Here is a 24,292-nt window from a genome sequence, read left to right as displayed (position 1 = left end):
AGGTCAACACCTCCACCCTATCCCCATAACTCATTAACCCCACCCAACACTAAGGGCAATTTTGGACACTAAGGGCAATTTAGCATGGCCAATCCACCTAACCCGCACATCTTTGGACTGTGGGAGGAAACCGGAGCACCCGGAGGAAACCCACGCACACACGGGGAGGATGTGCAGACTCCGCACAGACAGTGACCCAAGCCGGAATCGAACCTGGGACCCTGGAGCTGTGAAGCGATTGTGCTATCCACAATGCTACCATGCTGCCCTTTGTTTGAGCACAGAACACTAGTGTTTGATTTTACCTTCTCGCCCTCCATCTGTATTTAAATTCCACCACATTGTGATCGCTCCTTTCGAGACTTACTATTCCTGTTTTCCTTTGCCTTACTATTCCTGATTTCCACCCGAATGGATTCAACCTTATCGTCCATAGCACCGATGTCATCCGTTACTATTGCCCGGATGCCGGATGTCATCCTTAAATAACAGAGCTAGATCACTTCCCTTACCATCCTTAAAAAATAGAACTACACCACTTCCCTTACCATTCCATGTCCTTCCGTATAGTTTGATACCCTTGGATAATTAATTCCCAGTCGTTACCATCCTTTAACCATGTTTCAGTCATGGCCACTTAATCATAGTCATTCACGATGATTTGAGCCATCAACTCATTTACCTTATTCCGAATACTACGAACATTCAAGTAAAGTACACTTATGTTGACTTTTATACCTCTGTTTTGAATCATAACACCTTGATCAGTAACCTCTCCTGAGTTATTTTTCCTCTTAACTTTTCTTCTAATTTTCCTTGTCGTTGAACTCATATCTTCATGTAACAACCTGCTGCGTCTCTTTCGGGCAGCAGGGTAGCATGGTGGTTAGCATCAATGCTTCACAGCTCCAGGGTCCCAGGTTCGATTCCCGGCTGGGTCACTGTCTGTGTGGAGTCTGCACGTCCTCCCCCTGTGTGCGTGGGTTTCCTCCGGGTGCTCCGGTTTCCTCCCACAGTCCAAAGATGTGCGGGTTAGGTGGATTGGCCATGCTAAATTGCCCGTAGTGTTAAAAGTAGGGTTAAGGGGGAGGTTGTTCAGTTACCGGTATAGGGTGGATACGTGGGTTTGAGTAGAGTGATCATGGCTCGGCACAACATTGAGGGCCGAAGGGCCTGTTCTGTGCTGTACTGTTCTATGTTCTATGTTTCCATTTATGTTTTTACTTCCCGTTTTATTCCTTTTGGTATTACTGGGCCTATTCACTGAGCTCCCCTCAGTCACTGTACCTTGTACTGTTGCCCGTTTTGATTTTTGACTATGGCGTTTCTGCCTCACACTTTCCCCCTTACTGCCTTTTGTTTCTCTCCCTGTTTTACTACCTTCCGACTTCCTGAATTGGTTCCCATTGTACGTTTCCCTTCAATCTGCCAATTTTAACTGACTGTCATGTTTCATGGCCATTTTCTGAAGTTCAAACTCTCTCTCTTTATCTTTTTCCCTGATCTGTATCTCCCTTTCTCTTTCTTTTTGTTATGCTGGAGCAATTCTTTTTTTTCTCCTTCTCTCTCCTTATCTTTTTCCTCTCTCTCTCTTTGTTTTTCCTCTCTATCTCTTTCTCTTTCCACTCTCTCTCTTTCTTTTTCTTCCCTTCCGTATTCAAGCTGCTTTAATTCTTTCTCATGTTCCATTTGTTTAATTTGTAACTAAAATTTTGCCAATTCAATGAGTCAAACTGTGTCTCAGGCAACTTTAAATGCTTAGCCACCGCCATAATTACCTTGGGCAAGGGATAGGGAGCATGCAGTCGGGGAAGGCGCCGGGGCTGGATGGATTCCCAGTCAAATTCTATAAGATGTATGCAGACCTGTTGGGCCCCCTGTTGGTTAGGATCTTCAACGAGGCAAGGGAAGGAGGGGCTGTGCCTCAGACGATATCTCGGGCGCTGATTTCCTTGATCCTTAAGCGGGACAAGGATCCCCTGCAGTGTGGGTCATACAGGTCGATCTCACTCTTAAATGTGGATGCCAAGCTGTTGGCGAAGATTTTAGCCACAAGGATAGAGGACTGTGTGCCGCAGGTTATCCACGAGGATCAAACGGGGTTCGTGAAAGGGAGGCAGCTGAATACTAATATACGGAGGCTCTTGAATGTTATAATGATGCCGGCGGTAGAGGGGGAGGCGGAGATAGTGGTGGCGTTGGACGCGGAAAAGGCCTTTGGTATTTCGTACAGTTCTGGTCGCCTCATTATAGGAAGGACTTGGAAGCTTTGGAACGGGTGCAGAGGAGATTTACCAGGATGTTGCCTGGTATGGAGGGAAAATCTTATGAGGAAAGGCTGATGGACTTGAGGTTGTTTTTGTCAGAGAGAAGAAGGTTAAGAGGTGACTTAATAGAGACATACAAAATGATCAGAGGGTTAGATAGGGTGGACAGTGTGAGCCTTCTCCCGAGGATGGAGGTGGCTAGCAGGAGGGGACATAGCCTTAAATTGAGGGGTAATAGATATAGGACAGAGGTCAGAGGTAGGTTTTTTACGCAAAGAGTGGTGAGGCCGTGGAATGCCCTACCTGCAACAGTAGTGAACTCGCCAACATTGAGGGCATTTAAAAGTTTATTGGATAAGCATATGGATGATAATGGCATAGTGTAGGTTAGATGGCCTTTAGTTTTTGACTTCCCATGTCGGTGCAACATCGTGGACCGAAGGGCCTGTACTGTGCTGTATAGTTCTATGTTCTATGATAGGGTTAAGTGGAGGTACTTGTGGGAGGTGCTGCAAAGGTTCGGGTTTGGGGAGGGGTTTGTCAGGTGGGTGAGGCTGTTATATGAGGCCCCGATGGCGAGCGTGGCCACGAATAGGAAGAGGTCGGAGTATTTTTGGTTATACCAAGGGACGAGGCAGGGGTGCCCCTTGTCTCCCCCTGCTTTTTGTGCTGGTTGTTGAACCCCTGGCCATGGCACTGAGGGAGTCGAGGAACTGGAGGGGGCTGGTGCGGGTGGGGAGGAACACCGAGTGTCGCTCTATGCGGTTGACCTACTGTTGTATGTGGCGGACCCGGTGGGGGGAATGCCGGAGGTGATGAGGATTCTCAGGGAATTTGGGGATTTCTCAGGGTACAAGCTCAACTTGGGGAAGAGCGAGCTGTTTGTTGTACACCCCGGGGACCAGGAGGGGGGGATTGGTAGGCTCCCACTAAAAAGGGCGGAGAGGAGCTTCAGGTACTTGGGGACCCAGGTGGCCAGGAGCTGGGGGGCCTTGCATTAGCTTATCCTCACAAGGCTGGTGGAGCAATTGGAGGAGGAGTTTAAGAGATGGGACATGTTGCCGCTGTCTCTGGCGGGTAGGATGCAATCAGTCAAGGTGACGGTGCTCCTGAGATTTCTGTTCCTGTTCCAGTGCCTCCCCATCCCGAAGGCCTTTTTCAGGCGGGTTAACAGGAGAACTACGGGGTTTGTGTGGGCGCAAGGGACCCCGAGGGTGAGAAGTGTGTTCCTGGAGCGGGGCAGGGATAGCGGGGGGCTGGTGCTGCCCAACCTCTGTGGGTATTATTGGGCTGCCAACGCAGCGATGGTGTGTAAGTGGTTGATGGACGGGGATGGAGATGGCGTCCTGTGTGGGCACGAGCCTGGAGGTGTTGGTAACGGCGCCGCTGCCACTCCCTCCAACGAGGTATTCCACGAGCCCGGTGGTGGCGGCTACCCTCAGAATTTGGGGGGCAATGGAGAAGGCACAGGGGGGAGTTGGTGGCCTCGATGGGGTCCCCGATACGGGGGAACCACCGGTTTGTCCTGGGGAGAATTGACAGTGGGTTCCTGAGTTGGCACAGGGCAGGTGTTAGGAGGTTGAGGGACCTGTTTGTAGACGGGAAGTTTGCGAGCCTGGGTGAGCTGGATGGGAAGTTCGGGCTCCCCCCGGGGAACACCTTTAGGTACATGCAGCTAAGGGCGTTTGTCAGGCGGCAGGTGGCGGAGTTCCCTCTGTTGCCGCCGCGTGGGGTCCAGGACAGGGTGCTCTCGGGGGTGTGGGTTGGAGAGGGGAGGATCTCGGCAACGTACCAAGTGATGCAGGAGGTAGATGAGGCCTCGGTGGAGGAGCTGAAGGGTAAATGGAAGGAGGAGCTGGGTGAAGAGATTGAGGAGGGGACGTGGGCGGACGCCCTAGGAAGGGTGAACTCCTCTTCTTGTGCAAGGCTTAGCCTCATACAGTTTAAGGTGCTGCATAGGGCTCACACAACCGGGACAAGGGTAGGCCGGTTCTTTGGGAGCGAGGACAGGTGTATTAGGTGCTCAGGGAGCCCACCAAATCATGTCCATATGTTCTGGGCATGCCCAGCGCTGGGGGAATTTTGGAAGGGCGTAGCAAGGACGGTGTTGAGGGTGGTAGGATCCAGGGTCAAACCGAGCTGGGGGCTCACAATATTTGGGGTTGCAGAGGAGCCGGGAGTGCAGGAGGCGAAAGAGGCCGGCATTCTGGCATTTGGGATGGGGGGTTGTCTCTTTGTTTTGGGCTGAAGGGACATGTATATTTGTTCTTTGCTAATGATGGGTGTTAATTTATTTCTTCATTTTTGTCTACACGGCGGGGGTTGTTCTTTCTTTTCTTAGTATTTCTTGTTATTGATATTTTGTGAAAATTTGAATAAAAATTATTTTTAAAAAAAATAAGATGATGAGAGGGATAGATAGAGTGGACGTTCAGCGACTTTTTCCTCGGGTGGATGTAGCTGTTACAAGGGGGCATAACTATAAGGTTCATGGTGGAAGATAGAGTAGGGATGTCAGAGGTAGGTTCTTTACTCAGAGAATGGATGGGGCGTGGAACGTACTCCCAGCTATGGTAGTGGAGTTAGACACTTTAGGAACTTTCAAGCGGTTATTGGATAGGCATATGGAGTTCACTAGAATGATTGGCAGGAGGTTGATTTGATCTTAGTGTCAGACTAGTTCGGCACAACATCATGGGCCAAAGGGCCTGTGCTGTACAGTTCTATGTTCTCTTTTGTGGCACTTGCTATAGTTGTTTCCAGAATTGTTCCAGGTTATTGAAGTCCATATGGAGTGTTGGGCCGGTACTGACTTCAAGGATTCAGCACAAAGCGCCTGTTTCCCACATGGGTGTTTTGGATTACAGAATGGTAGAGTAAATGGGCAGAGGCAGCATCGAGCAGGAATGGAATGCAGAGAAAGAGGCAGAAGGAATCTCTCTCAGAGGGCACATTCACTCAACCTGTTCAGGGAGCACTGAACCTCAGTGACGAACAGTGTGCTAGATGATTATTTTCTGAATCGCCGAGTATGTATTCTGTAACACAAGTGTCTATTTTAGTACTGCTTATCAATCAGATTTGTCTTGCCTCGTTTGAATCTGAACAAGAACTTAGCGGTTAAAAGCAAATTACTGTGGATGCTGGAATCTGAAACGAAAGGGAAAATGCTGGAAAATCTCAGCAAGTCTGGCAGCATCTGTAGGGAAGAAAAGAGCTAACGTTACGAGTCCGATGACTCTTTGTCAAGAACTTAGCGATTAATAGTTCTACTGTTCTTGGTGCATTCTCAATGGCAGAGTTCACTTTCCAACCAATGAACATTCTCTGAAATTAAATTAAATAACCTTTTTTGTCACAAGTAGACTTACATTAACACTGCAATGAAGTTACTGTGAAAAGCTCCCAGTAGCCATATTCCGGCATCTGTTCAGGTACACAGAGGGAGAATTCAGAATTCTCAGCTGGTACGGGAATTGAACCCGCACTGCTGGCCTTGTTCTGCATCACAAACTGTGTAGCCCACTGAGCCTTCTCATCCAGTATAAATTATTGTTTCCTTTACTATTTGTATTCTTGTGAATTGTGCAAGATGAAAAGCTTCAACAACATGTCTTTTTCAGCAATGGGGTGTCACTGTGACACAGTGGTTAGCACTTCTGTCTCACAGTGCCAGGGGTCCGGGTTTAATCCTTACCTCGGGTGGCTGTGTGGAGTTTGCACTTTCTCCCCGTGTCTGCGTGGGTTTCCTCCGGGTACTCTGGTTTCCTCCCACTGTCCAAAGATGTGCAGGTTAGGTGGATTGCCGAGCTAAATTGCTGCTTCATGTCCAAAAGGTTACGGGGTTAGGGAGATGACTTGGGAATAGGACGGGAGCTCTTTTGGAGGGACGGTGCAGACTCACGACCGTAATGGCCTCCTTTTGCACTGTAGGGATTCTATGATTCTATATGCTCCTCGTCTTATGCTCCTCATGCTCAATGTGGGAGTTCAGGGACACGGCCGATGCCGCTCACTCCTTCATGTGCGGGAAGTGTGTCCAGCTGCAGCTCCTGTTAGACCGCATGACGTCTCTGGAACTGTGGATGGACTCACTTTGGAACATCCGCGATGCTGAGGAGGTCGTGGATAGCACGTTCAGTGAGTTGGTCACACCGCAGATTTGGATTGGTGAGGGAGACAGGGAATGGGTGACCAAAAGGCAGAGAAAGAGCAGGAAGGCAGTGAAGGTGACCTCTGCGGTCATCTCCCTCTAGCACAGGTATACCATTTTGGATACTGTTGGGGGAGATGACTCACCGGGGGAAGGCAGTAGTAGCCAGGCTCATGGCACCGTGGCTGGCTCTGCTGCACAGAAGGGCGGGAAAAAGACTGAAAGGGCAAAGTCATAGAGGATTCAATTGTAAGGGGAGTAGACAGGCGTTTCTGTGGTCGAAAACAAGACTCCCGAAAGGTATGTTGCCTCCCGGATGCACGGGTCAGGGATGTCTCAGATCGGCTGCAGGACATACTAAAGGGGGAGGATGAACAGTCAGTTGTCGTGGTGCATATAGGCACCAACGATATAGGTAAAAAACGGGATGAGGTCGTACAATCAGAATTTAGGGAGTTAGGAAATAAGTTAAAAAGTAGGACCTCAAAGGTAGTAATCTCAGGATTGCTACCAGTGCCATGAGACAGTCAGAGTAGAAATTCAAGAATAGTCAGAATGAATACGTGGCTTGAGAGATGGTGCAGGAGGGAGGGGGTTCAGATTTTTGGGACATTGGAACCGGTTCTGGGGCGGTGGGACCATTACAAATCGGATGGTCTACACCTGGGCAGGACTGGAACCAATGTCCTAGGGGGTGCTTTTGCTAACACTGTTGGGGAGGTTTTAAACTAATGTGGCAGGGGGGTGGGAACCAGATTAGGAAGTTAGAGGTCAGTAAAGAGGCAGCAACTAAAGCCAGTAAGGTACTAGATAATAAACTCAATGTGACGAAGGGGAAGAGTAGACAGGGAAGAGATGATGAACGCAAAGGGACAGGTGGTCTGAGGTGCATTTGTTTTAATGCAAGAAGTGTAGCAGGTAAGGCAGATGAATTTAGGGCTTGGATTAGTACCTGGGAATATGATGTTATTGGTATTACTGAGACTTAGTTGAGGGAAGGATCAAGACTGGCAACTAAATATCCAGGGTATAGATGCTTCAGGAGGGATAGAGAGGGAGGTAAAAGGGGTGGAGGAGTTGCATTACTAGTCAGAGATGATATCACAGCTGTGATTAAGGAGGACATGATGGAGGATTCGAGCACTGAGGCAATATGGATAGAGCTAAGAAATAGGAAGGGTGCAGTAACATTGTTGGGACTTTGTTGGCCTCCCAAAAGCGAGCGTGAAGTAGAGGTACAAATATGTAGACAGATTATAGAACAATGTAGGAGCAATAGGGTGGTTGTGATGGGAGATTTTAACTTCACCAACATTGAATGGGACTCATGTAGTGTTGGAGGTGTAGATGCAGCAGAATTTGTAAGGAGCATCCAGGAGAGTTTTTTAGAGCAGTATGTAAATAGTCCAACTCGGGAAGGGGCCATACTGGACCCGGTATTGGGGAATGATCCCGGCCAGGTGGTTGAAGTTTCAGTCGGTAATTACTTTGGGAATAGCGATCACAATTCCTTAAGTTTTAGAATACTCATGGACAAAGACCAGAGTGGTCCGAAAGGAAGAGTGCTAAATTGGGGAAAGGCCGAGTATAACAAAATCCGGCAGGAGCTAGGGAATGTGGATTGGGAGCAGCTGTTTAAGGGTAAATCTACAGTTGAAATGTGAGAGTTTTTAAGGAAAGGTTGATTAGAGTGCAGGACAGACATGTCCCTGTGAAAATGAGAGATAGAAATGGCAAGATTAGGGAACCATGGATGACGAGGTGACTCAAAACTGATGAAGCTTTGGAGGAATATCGGGAAAGTAGGACAAATCTCAAACTCGCAATAAAGAGGGCTAAAAGGGGTCATGAAATATCTTTGGCTAACAGGGTTCAGGAAAATCCCAAAGCCTTTTATTCGTATATAAGGAGCAAGAGGGTAACTAGAGAAAGGATTGGCCCACTCAAAGACAAAAGAGGGAATTTATGCATGGAGTCAGAGTAAATCAGTGAGATTCTTAATGAGTACTGTGCATCGGTATTCACCAAGGAGAGGGACATGACAGATGTTGAGACTGGGGATGGATGTTTAAATACTCTAGGTCAAGTCAGCATAAGGAAGGGGGAAGTTTTGGGTATTCTAAAAGACATTAAGGTGGACAAGTCCCCATGGGATGGGATCTATCCCAGGTTACTGAGGGAGGTGAGGGATGAAATAGCTGGGGCATTAACAGATATCTTTGCAGCATCGTTGAGCACGGGTGAGGTCCCGGAGGACTGGAGAATTGCTAATGTTGTCCCTTTGTTTAAGAAGGGTAGCAGGGATAATCCAGGGAATTATAGACCTGTGAGCTTGACGTCAGTGGTAGACAAACTGTTGGAGAAGATACTGAGGGATAGGATCTATTCACATTTGGAAGAAAATCGACTTATCAGTGATAGGCAGCATGGTTTTGTGCAGGGAAGGTCATGTCTTACAAACCTAATAGAATTCTTTGAGGAAGTGACAAAGTTAATTAATGAGGAAAGGGCTGTAGATGTCATATACATGGACTTCAGTAAGGCGTTTGAGAAAGTTTCCCATGGCAGGTTGATGGAAAAAGTGAAGTCGTATGGGGTTCAGGGTGTACTAGCTAGATGGATAAAGAACTGGCTGGGCAACAGGAGACAGAGAGTAGTGGTGGAAGAGAGTGTCTCAAAATGGAGAAAGGTGACTAGTGGTGTTCCACAGGGATCCGTGCTCGGACCACTGTTGCTTGTGATATACATAAATGATCTGGACGAAGGTATAGGTGGTCTGATGAGCAAGTTTGCAAATGATCCTAAGATTGGTGGAGTTGCAGATAGCGAGGAGGACTGTCAGAGAATACAGCAAAATATAGATAGATTGGAGAGTTGGGCAGAGAAATGGCAGATGGAGTTCAATCCAGGCAAATGCGAAGTGATGCATTTTGGAAGATCTAATTCAAGGGCGGACTATATGGTCAATGGAAGAGTCCTGGGGAAAATTGATGTACTGAGAGATCTGGGAGTTCAGGTCCACTGTATCCTGAAGGTGGCAACGCAGGTCGATAGAGTGGTCAAGAAGGCATACAGCATGCTTGCCTTCATCGGACGGGGTATTGAGTACAAGAGTCGGCAGGTCATGTTACAGTTGTATAGGACTTTGGTTAGGCCACATTTGGAATACTGCGTGCAGTTCTGGTCGCCACATTACCAGAAGGATGTGGATGCTTTAGAGAGGGTGCAGAGGAGGTTCACCAGGATGTTGCCTGGTATGGAGGGTGCTAGCTATGAAGAAAGGTTGAGTAGATTAGGATTGTTTTCGTTGGAAAGACGGAGGTTGAGGGGGGACCTGATTGAGGTCTACAATATTATGAGAGGTGCACAGGGTGGATAGCAACGAGCTTTTTCCAAGAGTGGGGGTGTCAATTACAAGGGGTCACGATTTCAAGGTGAGAGGGGGAAAGTTTAAGGGAGATGTGCGTAGAAAGTTTTTTACGCAGAGGATGGTGGGTGCCTGGAACGCTTTACCAGCGGAGGTGGTAGAGGCAGGCACGATAGCATCATTTAAGATGCATCTGGACAGATATGTGAAGGGGCGGGGAACAGAGGGAAGTAGATCCTTGGAAAATAGGAGACAGGTTTAGATAAAGGATCTGGATCGGCGCAGGCTGGGAGGGCCGAAGGGCCTGTTCCTGTGCTGTAATTGTCTTTGTTCTTTGTTCTTTTATAAATACACATGCTCTGCAGTGCCAAACATGTCTATATTTTATTAAATGAGTCTCCCTATCTTCTAGGATGGGAATCGTGCAGATGACACAAAGGATGAAGTTGCTGTGGAAAGTTATGTTGTACAACGTTATATTGAGAACCCCTATCTGATCGGAGGTATTATATTTTATCCTTCTGACAGAAACAGATGCTTGCACTTATATACAACCTTGACCATTTGTTATATTACTTGTTGGTAATATGTCGGTACTCTTTGCTTTATATATATATATATCCAGAATGGTCTGATGGTGTGATTCATATGAAACCACCAATCTTCACTCAAAGCAAAATAGATTCAATGAATAACAAATTGATTAATGTTAAGTTTGTCCACTCTTACAGAACTATAACTAGTGATCAAGTAATTCAGAATAAAGTATTAACCATATTTAACTGCACGTGCTAACTATTCTATTATGTCTCTCTAACACTCTGCTGTCTAGTCACTGGTTCGAAGAGACTCAAGGTCCTTTGAGTTCACATATTTGTATATGAATCTCGTGCTGCCATCTAGTGGTTGTCTTACAGTGTATGAGCGTGGTGCTGTTTGTCTTATGATTCTGGCAGGAGCAGACCAACTTCCATCTGGTATTTTAATTCTAACGAGGTCTTCTGGAGTTAATGTTTCCAGTTGAGTTGCATATATGTCATAATATGTCTGTTGATGTTCCATTTTCTTTAACACTGGCAGATGATCTGGATTTTGCAGTTGATTGGATGGTAATGTCATTCTGAGATCCTGATTCATCAACATTTGTGCCGGTGAAAGTTGAGTTGCTAGTGGAGTAGCTCTGAGCGTAGGATAAAAGCACAAGACGGATGTCTGTCCAAAATCCACAGCTTTCCTGATGAGTTGCTTTATGTTGTGTACACCCTTCTCTACCTTATCGTTGGACTGACGGTAGTGAGTACTAGATGTCACATGTGTGAAATTGTACTGTCTTGAGAACTCATTCGTTGCTGTCAAAATATGGTCCATTGTCTGACATGACAGTGGTGGGTATCCCATGGTTTGCAACAGTTTGTTTGCTGGCTTTTATGACCTATTTGGATGGTAGATCCGGTAGCTTCATGACCTCTGGATAGTTGCAGGAGTAATCAATAATTAATACGTAGACATCATGGAGTGAGTGGCCGCTTATTTGGCAGCTCCCGCACATGGTGTTTTTTTTGTGGTCTTTACACTGGTTTGTAGCAGGAATTTTGTCGGAAAATGATACAGAAGTGAGAGCAGAAGACAGTGACCCCTAGTTTATGGAGCTGCGGTCCAGAAGTGCCCGGGAATAGGCGAGCCAGTTGGTTGAGGCGAGTGTGCTGCGGACAACACACACTGAGATGGTGGACAGGCAGGGTCTGGCCCTTTGACTCAGTGGTGGATGAACCAGTTCATGAGCTTCCGGAATGAGAAGTTCATCCAATACTAAAATTGTGGAAGGAAAGTGCGGAGGACCTGGCCCGGGCGGTGGACTCGATCAAGGCGGTGGTTGACCGCATGGAGACAAGACTAGCAGTCCAGGGACAGGTGATTCAGAGGTTGGAGGAGCAGGCGGAGGGATCATGAGGAACAGTCCACCTCGATGGCAGCAGAGGTTGGGCCACTGCCCATGACCAGCAGAAGCGACTGCTGGAGAGAGTGGAGGACCTGGAGAACCGTTCTCGTAGGCAGAACATTGGCTCCATAGCTCAGGGGTTAGAGCACTGGTCTTGTAAACCAGGGGTCGCGAGTTCAAATCTCGCTGGGGCCTGCACTGGAATTTTGGGGCCTCACGGTAGCATGGTGGTTAGCATCAATGCTTCACAGCTCCAGGGTCCCAGGTTCGATTCTCGGCTGGGTCACTGTCTGTGTGGAGTCTGCATGTCCTCCCTGTGTGTGCGTGGGTTTCCTCCGGGTGCTCCGGTTTCCTCCCACAGTCCAAAGATGTGCGGGTTAGGTGGATTGGCCATGCTAAATTGCCCGTAGTGTAAGGTTAATGGGGGGATTGTTGGGTTACGGGTATACGGGTTACGTGGGTTTAAAGTAGGGTGATCATTGTTCGGCACAGCATTGAGGGACGAAGGGCCTGTTCTGTGCTGTACTGTTCTATGTTCTATGTTCTATCTGAATCGTGGGTCTGTCGGAGGGAGTCGAAGGACCGGATGCTGGTGCGTACGTTGGGAAGATGCTAGAGGAGCTACTCGGGGAAGATGCGTTTGACCGGCCGTTGGAGGTGGATCGGGCCCACAGGTCACTGAAGGTGGGGACCAGATTAGGTTAAGGAAGGGATGGGTTGGACAGGTGTTCCACTCAGGGCTAGACTTTAAAATGAGGGTGATAGTGAACTTGGTCAATAAGCGTGAATATAGAAGCAGACCCATCAGGCAGATATGTTAAGGTCAGTGGGAAGTTGAAGGGAATGGCCATAGTATTGGTAAATATACATGCCCCGAACTGGGATGATGGTGAGTTTGTTAGATGGTGTTGCTACCCTTATTTACAAACCACAAGCAGCAAGTATGTTTCCTGTATTGACCAAATGACCGCACAACCAATATGTTAGTTCAAAAGACAGTTTATTATTAAATACAAGACTTATCTCAATGTGCAATGATACACGCGGCGACGCATTAAACTACACCTATCAACTAAGATGACCTTTACTTAACTTCTGGATGACCGGCTCTGTGCGGGTAGATAAGGCCTTTATCTGAGTCCCCATGTATATCAGCTGGAAATCGTCAGGTTCGTCTCAGCTGCGGCTCATCTCTCTCAAGTAGCGATCGCGGTCTTGAACTTGGCTGGTCATTATGCTGCGATTGGTGTGGGCACAGGCCTGTCCCAAAAGAGGCCAATCCCTAGTTTGCAGGGCTTCTTATCCTTCTTCTCTTTCGCACCCTTTTGGGCAGGATTAACTCAGGATCCAATGGATCGATAGGGTCTCAATCACTCTGATCGATACTGGCCAATTAGGGGCGCGTCCTAGTCGTTATTGTTCCACGTGCGTAGGCCTTTCCAAATAAGGGCAGGTGGTGCTGGGGAGTCTGCTACTGTTGCTATTTCTTAATTTGAGTCTATTGTCCTGCGGAAATCGGTGACTGACCTTTAACAGGTGCAGGTTTCAGTTCGGTCTGGTTTTCCTTTGCTCAATACACAGAGGCTGTGCACTGTCTGTGTCCTGACTTGACCACAATTCCCTTTATCCTTCGCGGGCGGCCATTTTATTTGGCCACACATCCATCCTCTTGATCCTGAACGCGAAGCGTGGTGGATCACAGACTCAAGCCCATGTCCACCTTGTTTGGCTAGTCACCTGTCAGTCAGTTCATGTCCTACTCTGCTCTGTCCTAGAAATTCATCGCACAATTTTTCCTAATTCATTATTACATACAGTTTGTCAAAATTAAATACATTGCTAATTATTATCTCATTTTAAATTACATTCATACAAACAGTTCATTTCTAACTAACTCTCTAAGCTAACCTACTCTCAAACTAATTTGTCAGGGGGCTGGGAAAACAAGCTGTAGTCCAGAAGCCAGTGTTGAGAGTAGTGAGGTACTGAGGAGGGTATCAAGGTCGCAGGAATGTACCGGCAGACAGAAAGGTGGGTTGAAGTGTGTCTACTTCAATGCAAGGAGCATCCGGAATAAGGTAGGTGAACTTGGAGCGTGGATTGGTACTTGGGACTACGATTTTGTGGCCATTACGGAGACATGGTTAGAACAGGGACAGGAATGGTTCGGAAGTTCCGGGCTATAGATGTTTCAGTCAGAGTAGGGAAGGTGGTAAAAGAGGTGGAGAAGTAGCATTGTTAATCAAGGATAGTTTAACGGCTGCAGAAAGGCAGTTTGAAGGGTATCTGCCTCCTGAGGTAATATGGGCCGAAGTTAGAAATAGGAAAGGAACGGTCACATTGTTAGGAGTTCTCTATAGGCCCCCAAATAGTAAGAGAAATGTGGAGGAAGAAATTGCAAAACAGATTATGGATAGGTGTGGAGGACTCGGGGTAGTTGTCATGGGTCGGGCCTCCCCAAAGGTGGGGAATTCTCCGCACCTTTGGGTGCTAGCCCCGCACCGGAGCGGTTGGCACCAGAAGACTGGCGCAAAAAACCGGCGCCCCCGGCAGCGGGGCTGGCCGAAAGGCTTTCTCCGGTCGGAGCATGCGCCGGCGGTGACGTCAGCGGCCAGCTGTCGTTGACGTCACCACCGGCGCATGCGCGATGTGGGTTTCTCTTCCGCTTCCGCCATTGCTGCCAGTGGCTCATGCCACCTTGTGGTATCACACCGTTCCTTAAGAGCCACCCTGCGCTTCGAAATTGTAGGGTCCAACAAAGCTTCCTTGCTCGGTGCTCAGGCCTGCAAGATCCTGAATCTCGTACAGCGGGTTCACTCCATGTCGCCCGCTGAGGCATCAGCCTCACCAGATGCCAACTTCTGCATCCAGTTAAATGACATAATTGCACGATACCACGGCGTCTTCAAGGGTATGGGCACACTCCCCTACAACTACAAGATTCTTTTGAAACCGAATGCCACACCTGTGGTTCATGCACCGCGTCGGGTGGCGGCGCCCCTTAAGGACCGCCTCAAGCAGCAGCTGCAAGACCTCCAGGACCAGGGCGTCATTTCTAAGGTCATGGAACTGGGTTAGCTCCATGGTTTGTGTCAAAAATCTGTCTGGAGAACTGCGCATTAGTACCGACCCCAAAGATTTGAACCGTAACATTATGACGGAACACTACCCTATCCCAAAGCGCGAAGAGCTCATCTGCAAAATGGCTCGCACCAAATTTTTCACAAAGCTGGATGTCTCCAAGGGGTTTTGGCAGATACAACTTGACGCATCCAGTCTGGAATCAGTCTGCATCCTTACCCTGGAAAGTCACCCAGTGTTTGGCGGGGTACAGCATCCCAAACCGCACTTGGCTTTTTTATAGGGCCGCCTTGGTTGCGTTAAATTCCGTCCAGAGCTTGGCCATGTCTACCCCAATGTCCTGGTACACACGGATTGAGTGACCCTCCCACTTACAGGACCATGTGTGCCTTGCCAAATTCTCTAACGAAAACAACCTCAATTCCCTGAGCCTTTCCTCGTAAGACCTTCCCTCCATACCAGGCAACATCCTAGTAAATCTCTTCTGAACCCTTTCCAAAGCTTCCACATCCTTCCTATAATGTGGTGACCAGAACTGCACGCAGTACTCCAGGTACAGCCGCACCAGAGTTATGTACAGCTGCAGCATGACCTTGTGGTTCCGAAACTCAATCCCCCTGCTTATAAAGGCTAGCACACCATATGCCTTCTTAACAGCCCTATTAACCTGAATGGCAACTTTCAGGGATTTATGTACCTGGATGCCGAGATCTCTCTGTTCATCCACACTACCAAGAATCTTGCCATTAGCCCAGTACTCTACATTCCTGTTACTCCTTCCAAAGTGAACCACCTCACACTTTTCCGCATTAAACTCCATCTGCCACCTCTCAGCCCAGCTCTGCAGCTTATCTATGTCCCTCTGTATCCTATAACATCCTTCAGCACTATCCACAACTCCACCGACCTTCGTGTCATCTGCAAATTTACTAACCCATCCTTCTACACCCTCTTCCAGGTCATTTATAAAAATGACAAACAGCAGTGGCCCCAAAACAGATCCTTGCGGTACACCACTAGTAACTGAACTCCAGGATGAACATTTGCCATCAACCACCACCCTCTGTCTTCTTTCAGCTAGCCAATTACTGATCCAAACCGCTAAATCACCTTCAATTCCATACTTCCTTATTTTCTGCAATAGCCTACCGTGGGGATCCTTATCAAACGCCTTACTGAAATCCATATACACCACATCAACAGCTTTACCCTCATCCACCTGTTTGGTCACCTTCTCAAAAAACTCAATAAGGTTTGTGAGGCATGACCTACCCTTCACAAAACCGTGTTGACTATCGCTAATCAACTTGTTCTTTTCAAGATGATTATAAACCCTATCTCTTATAAACTTTTCCAACATTTTACCCACAACCGAAGTAAGGCTCACAGGTCTATAATTACCAGGGTTGTCTCTACTCCCCTTCTTGAACAAGGGGACAACATTTGCTATCCTCCAGTCTTCCGGCACTATTCCTGTCGACAAAGACGACATAAAGATCAAGGACAAAGGCTCTGGAATCTCCTCCCTGGCTTCCCAGAGAATCCTAGGATAAATCCCATCTGGCCCAGGGGACTTATCTATTTTTACATTTTCTAAAATTGCTAACACCTCCTCCTTTTGAACCTCAATTCCATCTAGCCTGGTCGACTGAACCTGAGTGTTCTCCTCGACAACATTGTCTTTCTCCAGTGTAAACACTGACGAAAAATATCCATTTAATGCTTCCCCTATCTCCTCTGATTCCCCACACAACTTTCCACTACTATCCTTGATTGGCCCTAGTCTTACTCTAGTCATTCTTTTGTTCCTGATATACCTATAGAAAGCCTTAAGGTTTTCCTTGATCCTATCCGCCAACGACTCTTCGTGTCCTCTCCTCGCTCTTCTTAACTCTCCCTTTAGGTCCTTCCTGGCTAACTTGTAACTCTCAAGTGCCCTAACTGAGCCTTCATGTCTCATCCTAACATAAGCCTTCTTCTTCCTCTTGACAAGTGCTTCAACTTCCTTAGTAAACCACGGTTCCCTTGCTCGACAACTTCCTCCCTGCCTGACAGGTACATACTTATCAAGGACACGCAGTAGCTGTTCCTTGAAAAAGCTCCACATTTCGATTGTACCCATCCCCTGCAGTTTCCTTCCCCATCCTATACATCCTAAATCTTGCTGAATAGCATCATAATTGCCTTTCCCCCAGCTATAATTCTTGCCTTGCGGTATATACCTATCCCTGCCCATTGCTAAAGTAAACATAACCGAGTTGTGATCACTATCACCAAAGTGCTCACCTGCATCTAAATCTAACACCTGGCCGGGTTCATTACCCAGTACCAAATCCAATGTGGCCTCGCCCCTTGTTGGCCTGTCTACATACTGTGTCAGAAAACCCTCCTGCACACACTGCACAAAAACTAACCCATCTATAGTACTCGAACTATAGTATTTCCAGTCAATATTTGGAAAGTTAAAGACCCCCATAACAACTACCCTGTTACTCTCGCTCCTGTCAAGAATCATCTTTGCAATCCTTTCCTCTACATCTCTGGAACTATTCGGAGGTCTATAGACAACTCCCAACAGGGTGACCTCTCCTCTACTGTTCCTAACCTCGGCCCATACTGCCTCAGTAGACGAGTCCTCAAGCGTCCTTTCTACCGCCGTAATACTTTCCTTGATTAACAATGCCACAACCCCCCCCTCTTTTACCATCTTCTCTGTTCTTACAGAAACATCTAAATCCTGGAACCTGCAACAACCATTCCTGTCCCTGCTCTACCCATGTCTCCGAAATCGCCACAACATCGAGATCCCAGGTACCAACCCATGCTGCAAGCTCACCCACCTTATTCCGGATGCTCCTGGCGTTGAAGTAGACACACTTCATTGTACTCCATAGGGTACCTGCTCTCCATCAGGCCCAGAAAGCGAAGGTTTTGATGGCATGCCAGGTTCTTGTTCTTCACCCTTCCCCCTCGGAGTCCCTTGTGTCACCAGCAACCTTACCATCTCTGTCTCCAGTGAGGCAATCCGGTTGCTTTGGGTGGTTGCTCCCTGATCATCGTCTCCTATGTCTCCAGTCGCCACTACGCCTTTTCCAGTGCTGCTTGAAAGGGGTCCCGTGCCTCCACTACCGCCACCTTCACAGTCACCATCATTTCTTATTTGATGGAGTCTCTGTGCAGTTGAAGCTCCTGTGTTAGGAGCTCCATCCATTCATTTATCGGGGGGTTGGCCGGCATATATCCTGACAGCCCATCCCATTTGGGTGCAGCTTATTCCTCGTCGTTCCGCATGTTTTTACCGCCTCAATCTTCCTCTGCTGATTCTGCCATCCTTTCGGCTCCTCAAATTCTTGCCTGGCATGTCTCGTTCGTTGTGGTGGTGTTGGAGAAAAATGTTTTTTTTTGTTCTGGGTTTAGCAGCCTATTTTTGGGCTAAAAGTCCTGATTTCACGTTTCCAGGAGGAGAGTCAACTTTGCGTCCACTCAGCACATCCCGTCACCGGAAGCCCTGTCCTCAATTAATTGATGTAAATTGGAAAGACCCCCGATACTGTGGCTTGGGCCCCACTTCCTGACCCCTGTATTCTGGGCCTATTCCACAACACAATCCATCATGTTTTATCACCTCCAGATCCTCTTGTTCTGGAAACTTTCACATTTACTTACAATTGTTTGTGCAAAGTTGACTAATGAGATCTCTTGTTATTTGCAGGGAGGAAGTTTGATCTACGTGTCTATGTACTTGTGACATCTGTAAGTAGATTTTGTTTCTGAAGCCCCTCTTGTGTTAGGTACCACTTAAACAGAAAGAACATTTATCAATGTTAAGGCTTTGGGTTAGTTACAAAGTAGTGTCCCTTAATTGACATTGAGGAAGGCTTACCTCATGTCTGTCTTGGTGATGCCATTTCATGTTCTGATAGTGGATTTGTACAAGACTAAACAGGGTAGCAGGGTACAAGCCTGATTCCCAGCTGACAGATTCTAAACCCGGAGTCTTAAGAACATAAGAACTAGGAGCAGGAGTAGGCCATATGGCCCCTCGAGCCTGCTCTGCCATTCAATGAGATCATGGCTGATGTTTTGTGGACTCAGCTCCACTTTCCGGCCCGAACACCATAACCCTTAATCCCTTTATTCTTCAAAAAACTATCTATCTTTATCTCAAAAACATTTAATGAAGGAGCCTCAACTGCTTCACTGGGCAAAGAATTCCATGGATTCACAACCCTTTGGATGAAGAAGTTCCTCCTAAACTCAGTCCTAAATCTACTTCCCCTTATTTTGAGGCTATGCCCCGTAATTCTGCTTTCATCCGCCAGCGGAAACAATTTGCCCGCATCTATCCTATCTATTCTCTTCATAATTTTTTATGTTTCTGTAAGATCCCCCGCATCCTTCTAAATTCCAACAAGTACAGTCCCAGTCTACTCAACCTCTCCTCGTAATCCAACCCCTTCAGCTCTGGGATTACATAGAACATAGAACGATACAGCGCAGTACAGGCCCTTCGGCCCTCGATGTTGCACCGACATGGAAAAAAAAACTAAAGGCCATCTAACCTACACTATGCCCTTATCATCCATATGCTTATCCAATAAATTTTTAAATGCCCTCAATGTTGGCGAGTTCACTACTGTTGCAGGTAGGGCATTCCACGGCCTCACCACTCTTTGCGTAAAAACCCCACCTCTGACCTCTGTCCTATATCTATTACCCCTCAATTTAAGGCTATGTCCCCTCGTGCTAGCCACCTCCATCCGCGGGAGAAGGCTCTCGCTGTCCACCCTATCTAACCCTCTGATCATTTTGTATGCCTCTATTAAGTCACCTCTTAACCTTCTTCTCTCTAACGAAAACAACCTCAAGTCCATCAGCCTTTCCTCATAAGATTTTCCCTCCATACTAGGCAACATCCTGGTAAATCTCCTCTGCACCCGTTCCAAAGCTTCCACGTCCTTCCTATAATGAGGCGACCAGAACTGTACGCAATACTCCAAATGCGGCCGTACCAGAGTTTGGTACAGCTGCATCATGACCTCATGGCTCCGGAACTCAATCCCTCTACCAATAAAGGCCAACACACCATAGGCCTTCTTCACAACCCTATCAACCTGGGTGGCAACTTTCAGGGATCTATGTACATGGACACCGAGATCCCTCTGCTCATCCACACTACCAAGAATTTTACCATTAGCCAAATATTCCGCATTCCTGTTATTCTTTCCAAAGTGAATCACCTCACACTTCTCCACATTAAACTCCATTTGCCACCTCTCAGCCCAGCTCTGCAGCTTATCTATGTCCCTCTGTAACCTGCAACATCCTTCCGCACTGTCTACAACTCCACCGACTTTAGTGTCGTCTGCAAATTTACTCACCCATCCTTCTGCGCCCTCCTCTAGGTCATTTATAAAAATGACAAACAGCAACGGCCCCAGAACAGATCCTTGTGGTACGCCACTCGTAACTGAACTCCATTCTGAACATTTCCCATCAACTACCACTCTCTGTCTTCTTTCAACTAGCCAATTTCTGATCCACATCTCTAAATCACCCTCAATCCCCAGCCTCCGTATTTTCTGCAATAGCCGACCGTGGGGAACCTTATCAAACGCTTTACTGAAATCCATATACACCACATCAACTGCTCTACCCTCGTCTACCTGTTCAGTCACCTTCTCAAAGAACTCGATAAGGTTTGTGAGGCATGACCTACCCTTCACAAAACCATGCTGACTATCCCTAATCATATTATTCCTATCTAGATGATTATAAATCGTATCTTTTATAATCCTCTCCAAGACTTTACCCACCACAGACGTTAGGCTCACCGGCCTATAGTTACCTGGGTTATCTCTACTCCCCTTCTTGAACAAAGGGACCACATTTGCTATCCTCCAGTCCTCTGGCACTATTCCTGTAGCCAATGATGACCTAAAAATCAAAGCCAAAGGCTCAGCAATCTCTTCCCTGGCTTCCCAGAGAATCCTAGGATAAATCCCATCAGGCCCCGGGGACTTATCTATTTTCACCTTGTCCAGAATTGCCAACACTTCTTCCCTACGCACCTCAATGCCATCTATTCTAATAGCCTGGGTCTCAGCATTCTCCTCCACAATATTATCTTTTTCTTGAGTGAATACTGACGAAAAGTATTCATTTAGTATCTCGCTTATCTCCTCAGCCTCCACACACAACTTCCCACCACTGTCCTTGACTGGCCCTACTCTTACCCTAGTCATTCTTTTATTCCTGACATACCTATAGAAAGCTTTTGGGTTTTCCTTGATCCTACCTGCCAAAGACTTCTCATGTCCCCTCCTTGCTCGTCTCAGCTCTCTCTTTAGATCCTTCCTCGCTTCCTTGTAACTATCAAGCGCCCCAACTGAAACTTCACGCCTCATCTTCACATAGGCCTCCTTCTTCCTCTTAACAAGAGATTCCACTTCTTTGGTAAACCACGGTTCCCTCGCTCGACCCCTTCCTCCCTGCCTGACTGGTACGTACTTATCAAGAACATGCAATAGCTGTTCCTTGAACAAGCTCCACATATCCAGTGTGCCCAACCCTTGCAGCCTACTTCTCCAACCAACACATCCTAAGTCATGTCTAATGGCATCATAATTGCCCTTCCCCCAGCTATAACTCTTGCTCTGCGGGGTATACTTATCCCTTTCCATCACTAACGTAAAGGTCACCGAATTGTGGTCACTGTCTCCAAAGTGTTCACCTACCTCCAGATCTAACACCTGGCCTGGTTCATTACCCAAAACCAAATCCAAAGTGGCCTCACCTCTTGTTGGCCTGTCAACATATTGTGTCAGAAAACCCTCCTGCACACATTGTACAAAGAACGACCCATCCAATGTACTCGAACTATATCTTTTCCAGTCAATATTAGGAAAGTTAAAGTCTCCCATAACAACTACCCTGTTACTTTCGCTCTTTTCCAGAATCATCTTCGCCATCCTTTCCTCTACATCTCTAGAACTATTAGGTGGCCTATAGAAAACTCCCAACAGGGTGACCTCTCCTTTCCTGTTTCTAACCTCAGCCCATACTACCTCGGAAGAACAGTCCCCATCTTGCATCCTTTCTACCACCGTAATACTGTCCTTGACTAGCAGCGCCACACCTCCCCCTCTTTTGCCCCCTTCTCTGACCTTACTAAAGCACCTAAACCCCGGAACCTGCAACAACCATTCCTGTCCCTGCTCTATCCATGTCTCTGAAATGGCCACAACATCGAAGTCCCAGGTACCAACCCATGCTGCCAGTTCCCCTACCTTATTTCGTATACTCCTGGCATTGAAATAGACACACTTCAAACCACAGACCTGAACACTGCCGCCCTCCTGCGAAGTCAAAACTGTGCTCCTGACCTCTCTACTCTCAATCTCTCGCACCCCAAAACTACAATCCAGGTTCCCATGCCCCTGCTGAATTAGTTTAAACCCCCCCAAAGAGTACTAACAAATCTCCCCCCCAGGATATTGGTGCCCCTCAGGTTCAGATGTAGACCATCCTGTCTATAGAGGTCCCACCTTCCCCAGAAAGAGCCCCAGTTATCCAGAAATCTGAATCCCTCCCGCCTGCACCATCCCTGTAGCCACGTGTTTAATTGCTCTCTCTCCCTATTCCTCATCTCACTATCACGTGGCACGGGCAACAACCCAGAGATAACAACTCTGTTTGTTCTCGCTCTGAGCTTCCATCCTAGCTCCCTAAAGGCCTGCCTGACATCCTTGTCCCCTTTCCTACCTATGTCGTTAGTGCCAATGTGGACTACGACTTGGGGCTGCTCCCCCTCCCCCTTAAGGACCCGGAAAACACGATCCGAGACATCACGTACCCTTGCACCTGGGAGGCAACATACCAAACGTGAGTCTCTCTCGCTCCCACAAAATCTCCTATCTGTGCCCCTGACTATTGAGTCCCCAATTACTAATGTTCTACTCCTTTCCCCCCTTCCCTTCTGAGCAACAGGGACAGACTCCGTGCCAGAGGCCCGTACCCCATGGCTTACCCCTGGTAAGTCGTCCCCCCCACAAGTATCCAAAACGGTATACTTGTTACTCAGGGGAACGACCGCAGGGGGTCCCTGCACTGACTGCTTCTTCCCAGTCCCTCTTACAGTTACCCATCTATCTCCAGTCTTTGGTGTAACTACTTCCCTGAAGCTCCTATCTATGACCCCCTCTGCCTCCCGAATGATCCGAAGTTCATCCAGCTCAAGCTCCAGGTCCCTAACACGGTTTTTGAGGAGCTGGAGTTGGGTGCACTTCCCACAGATGAAATCAGCAGGGACACTGACGGCGTCCCTCACCTCAAACATTCTGCAGGAGGAGCATTGTACTGCCTTCCCTGACATCCCCTCTAGATTAAAAAAAAAAACAAGAAAAAGAAAAAGAAAGGAAGAGCTTACCTGATATTACCTCAAACCCTGATCCCGCTGAAAGGTAAGCAAATTTAAAGGCACTCACTCACCTTCACGACAGGCCCCTGCTCCCGCTTCCCAACCACCGTGGGGTGGGGGGGTTGGTTAGAGGAGGAGGTAGGGTGGGAAACACTCACAAAGTGTTTCGGGTTTAACTGTCAGTTGCCAACAGCCCCTCCACAAACCACCTTCAACTTAGGCTGACCGCACTGCACGTATGCAAATTTCCCCAGAACAGCTGATCAGTAGCTCTGCTCTGCTGCCCTCTGCTGGTTGCTTGCCTTTACTCAAACTCCTTGGGTCTTCTTCGCAGGTTCACCTTCGACTTAGGCTGACCGCACTGCACGTATGCAAATTTCCCCAGAACAGCTGATCAGTAGCTCTGCTCTGCTGCCCTCTGCTGGTTGCTTGCCTTTACTCAAACTCCTTGGGTCTTCTTCGCAGGTTCACCTTCGACTTAGGCTGACCGCACTGCACGTATGCAAATTTCCCCAGAACAGCTGATCAGTAGCTCTGCTCTGCTGCCCTCTGCTGGTTGCTTGCCTTTACTCAAACTCCTTGGGTCTTCTTCGCAGGTTCACCTTCAACTTAGGCTGACCGCACTGCACGTATGCAAATTTCCCCAGAACAGCTGATCAGTAGCTCTGCTCTGCTGCCCTCTGCTGGTTGCTTGCCTTTACTCAAACTCCTTGGGTCTTCTTCGCAGGTTCACCTTCGACTTAGGCTGACCGCACTGCACGTATGCAAATTTCCCCAGAACAGCTGATCAGTAGCTCTGCTCTGCTGCCCTCTGCTGGTTGCTTGCCTTTACTCAAACTCCTTGGGTCTTCTTCGCAGGTTCACCTTCGACTTAGGCTGACCGCACTGCACGTATGCAAATTTCCCCAGAACAGCTGATCAGTAGCTCTGCTCTGCTGCCCTCTGCTGGTTCACCTAGTGAATCTCCTCTGCACACCCTCCAGCGCCAGTACGTCCTTTCTCAGGTAAGGAGACCAAAACTGAACACAATACTCCAGGTGTGGCCTCACTAACACCTGATACAATT

At 47.8% G+C, this 24,292-nt stretch overlaps 1 protein-coding gene and 1 non-coding gene across 2 annotated transcripts in view; both read left to right on the top strand.

The window, feature by feature from the left end:
- Nucleotides 1-24,292, top strand: part of ttll9 (tubulin tyrosine ligase-like family, member 9) — a 130,310-nt gene that overhangs the window by 57,250 nt on the left and 48,768 nt on the right. Inside the window, exons 5-6 of the mRNA XM_038802878.1 lie at nt 10,200-10,290; nt 18,520-18,560. Coding sequence (XP_038658806.1) covers nt 10,200-10,290; nt 18,520-18,560 — 132 coding nt within the window. The remainder of the gene's footprint in view (nt 1-10,199; nt 10,291-18,519; nt 18,561-24,292) is intronic.
- Nucleotides 11,849-11,921, top strand: trnat-ugu. The gene has a single exon. It is a non-coding gene; the product is annotated as a tRNA-Thr (tRNA).

The sequence above is a fragment of the Scyliorhinus canicula genome, chromosome 7 (assembly GCF_902713615.1).
Source record: "Scyliorhinus canicula chromosome 7, sScyCan1.1, whole genome shotgun sequence".
NCBI lineage: Eukaryota > Metazoa > Chordata > Chondrichthyes > Carcharhiniformes > Scyliorhinidae > Scyliorhinus > Scyliorhinus canicula.
Note: the sequence above shows the minus strand (reverse complement) of the source record. Positions and strands in the feature narration are given on the sequence as shown.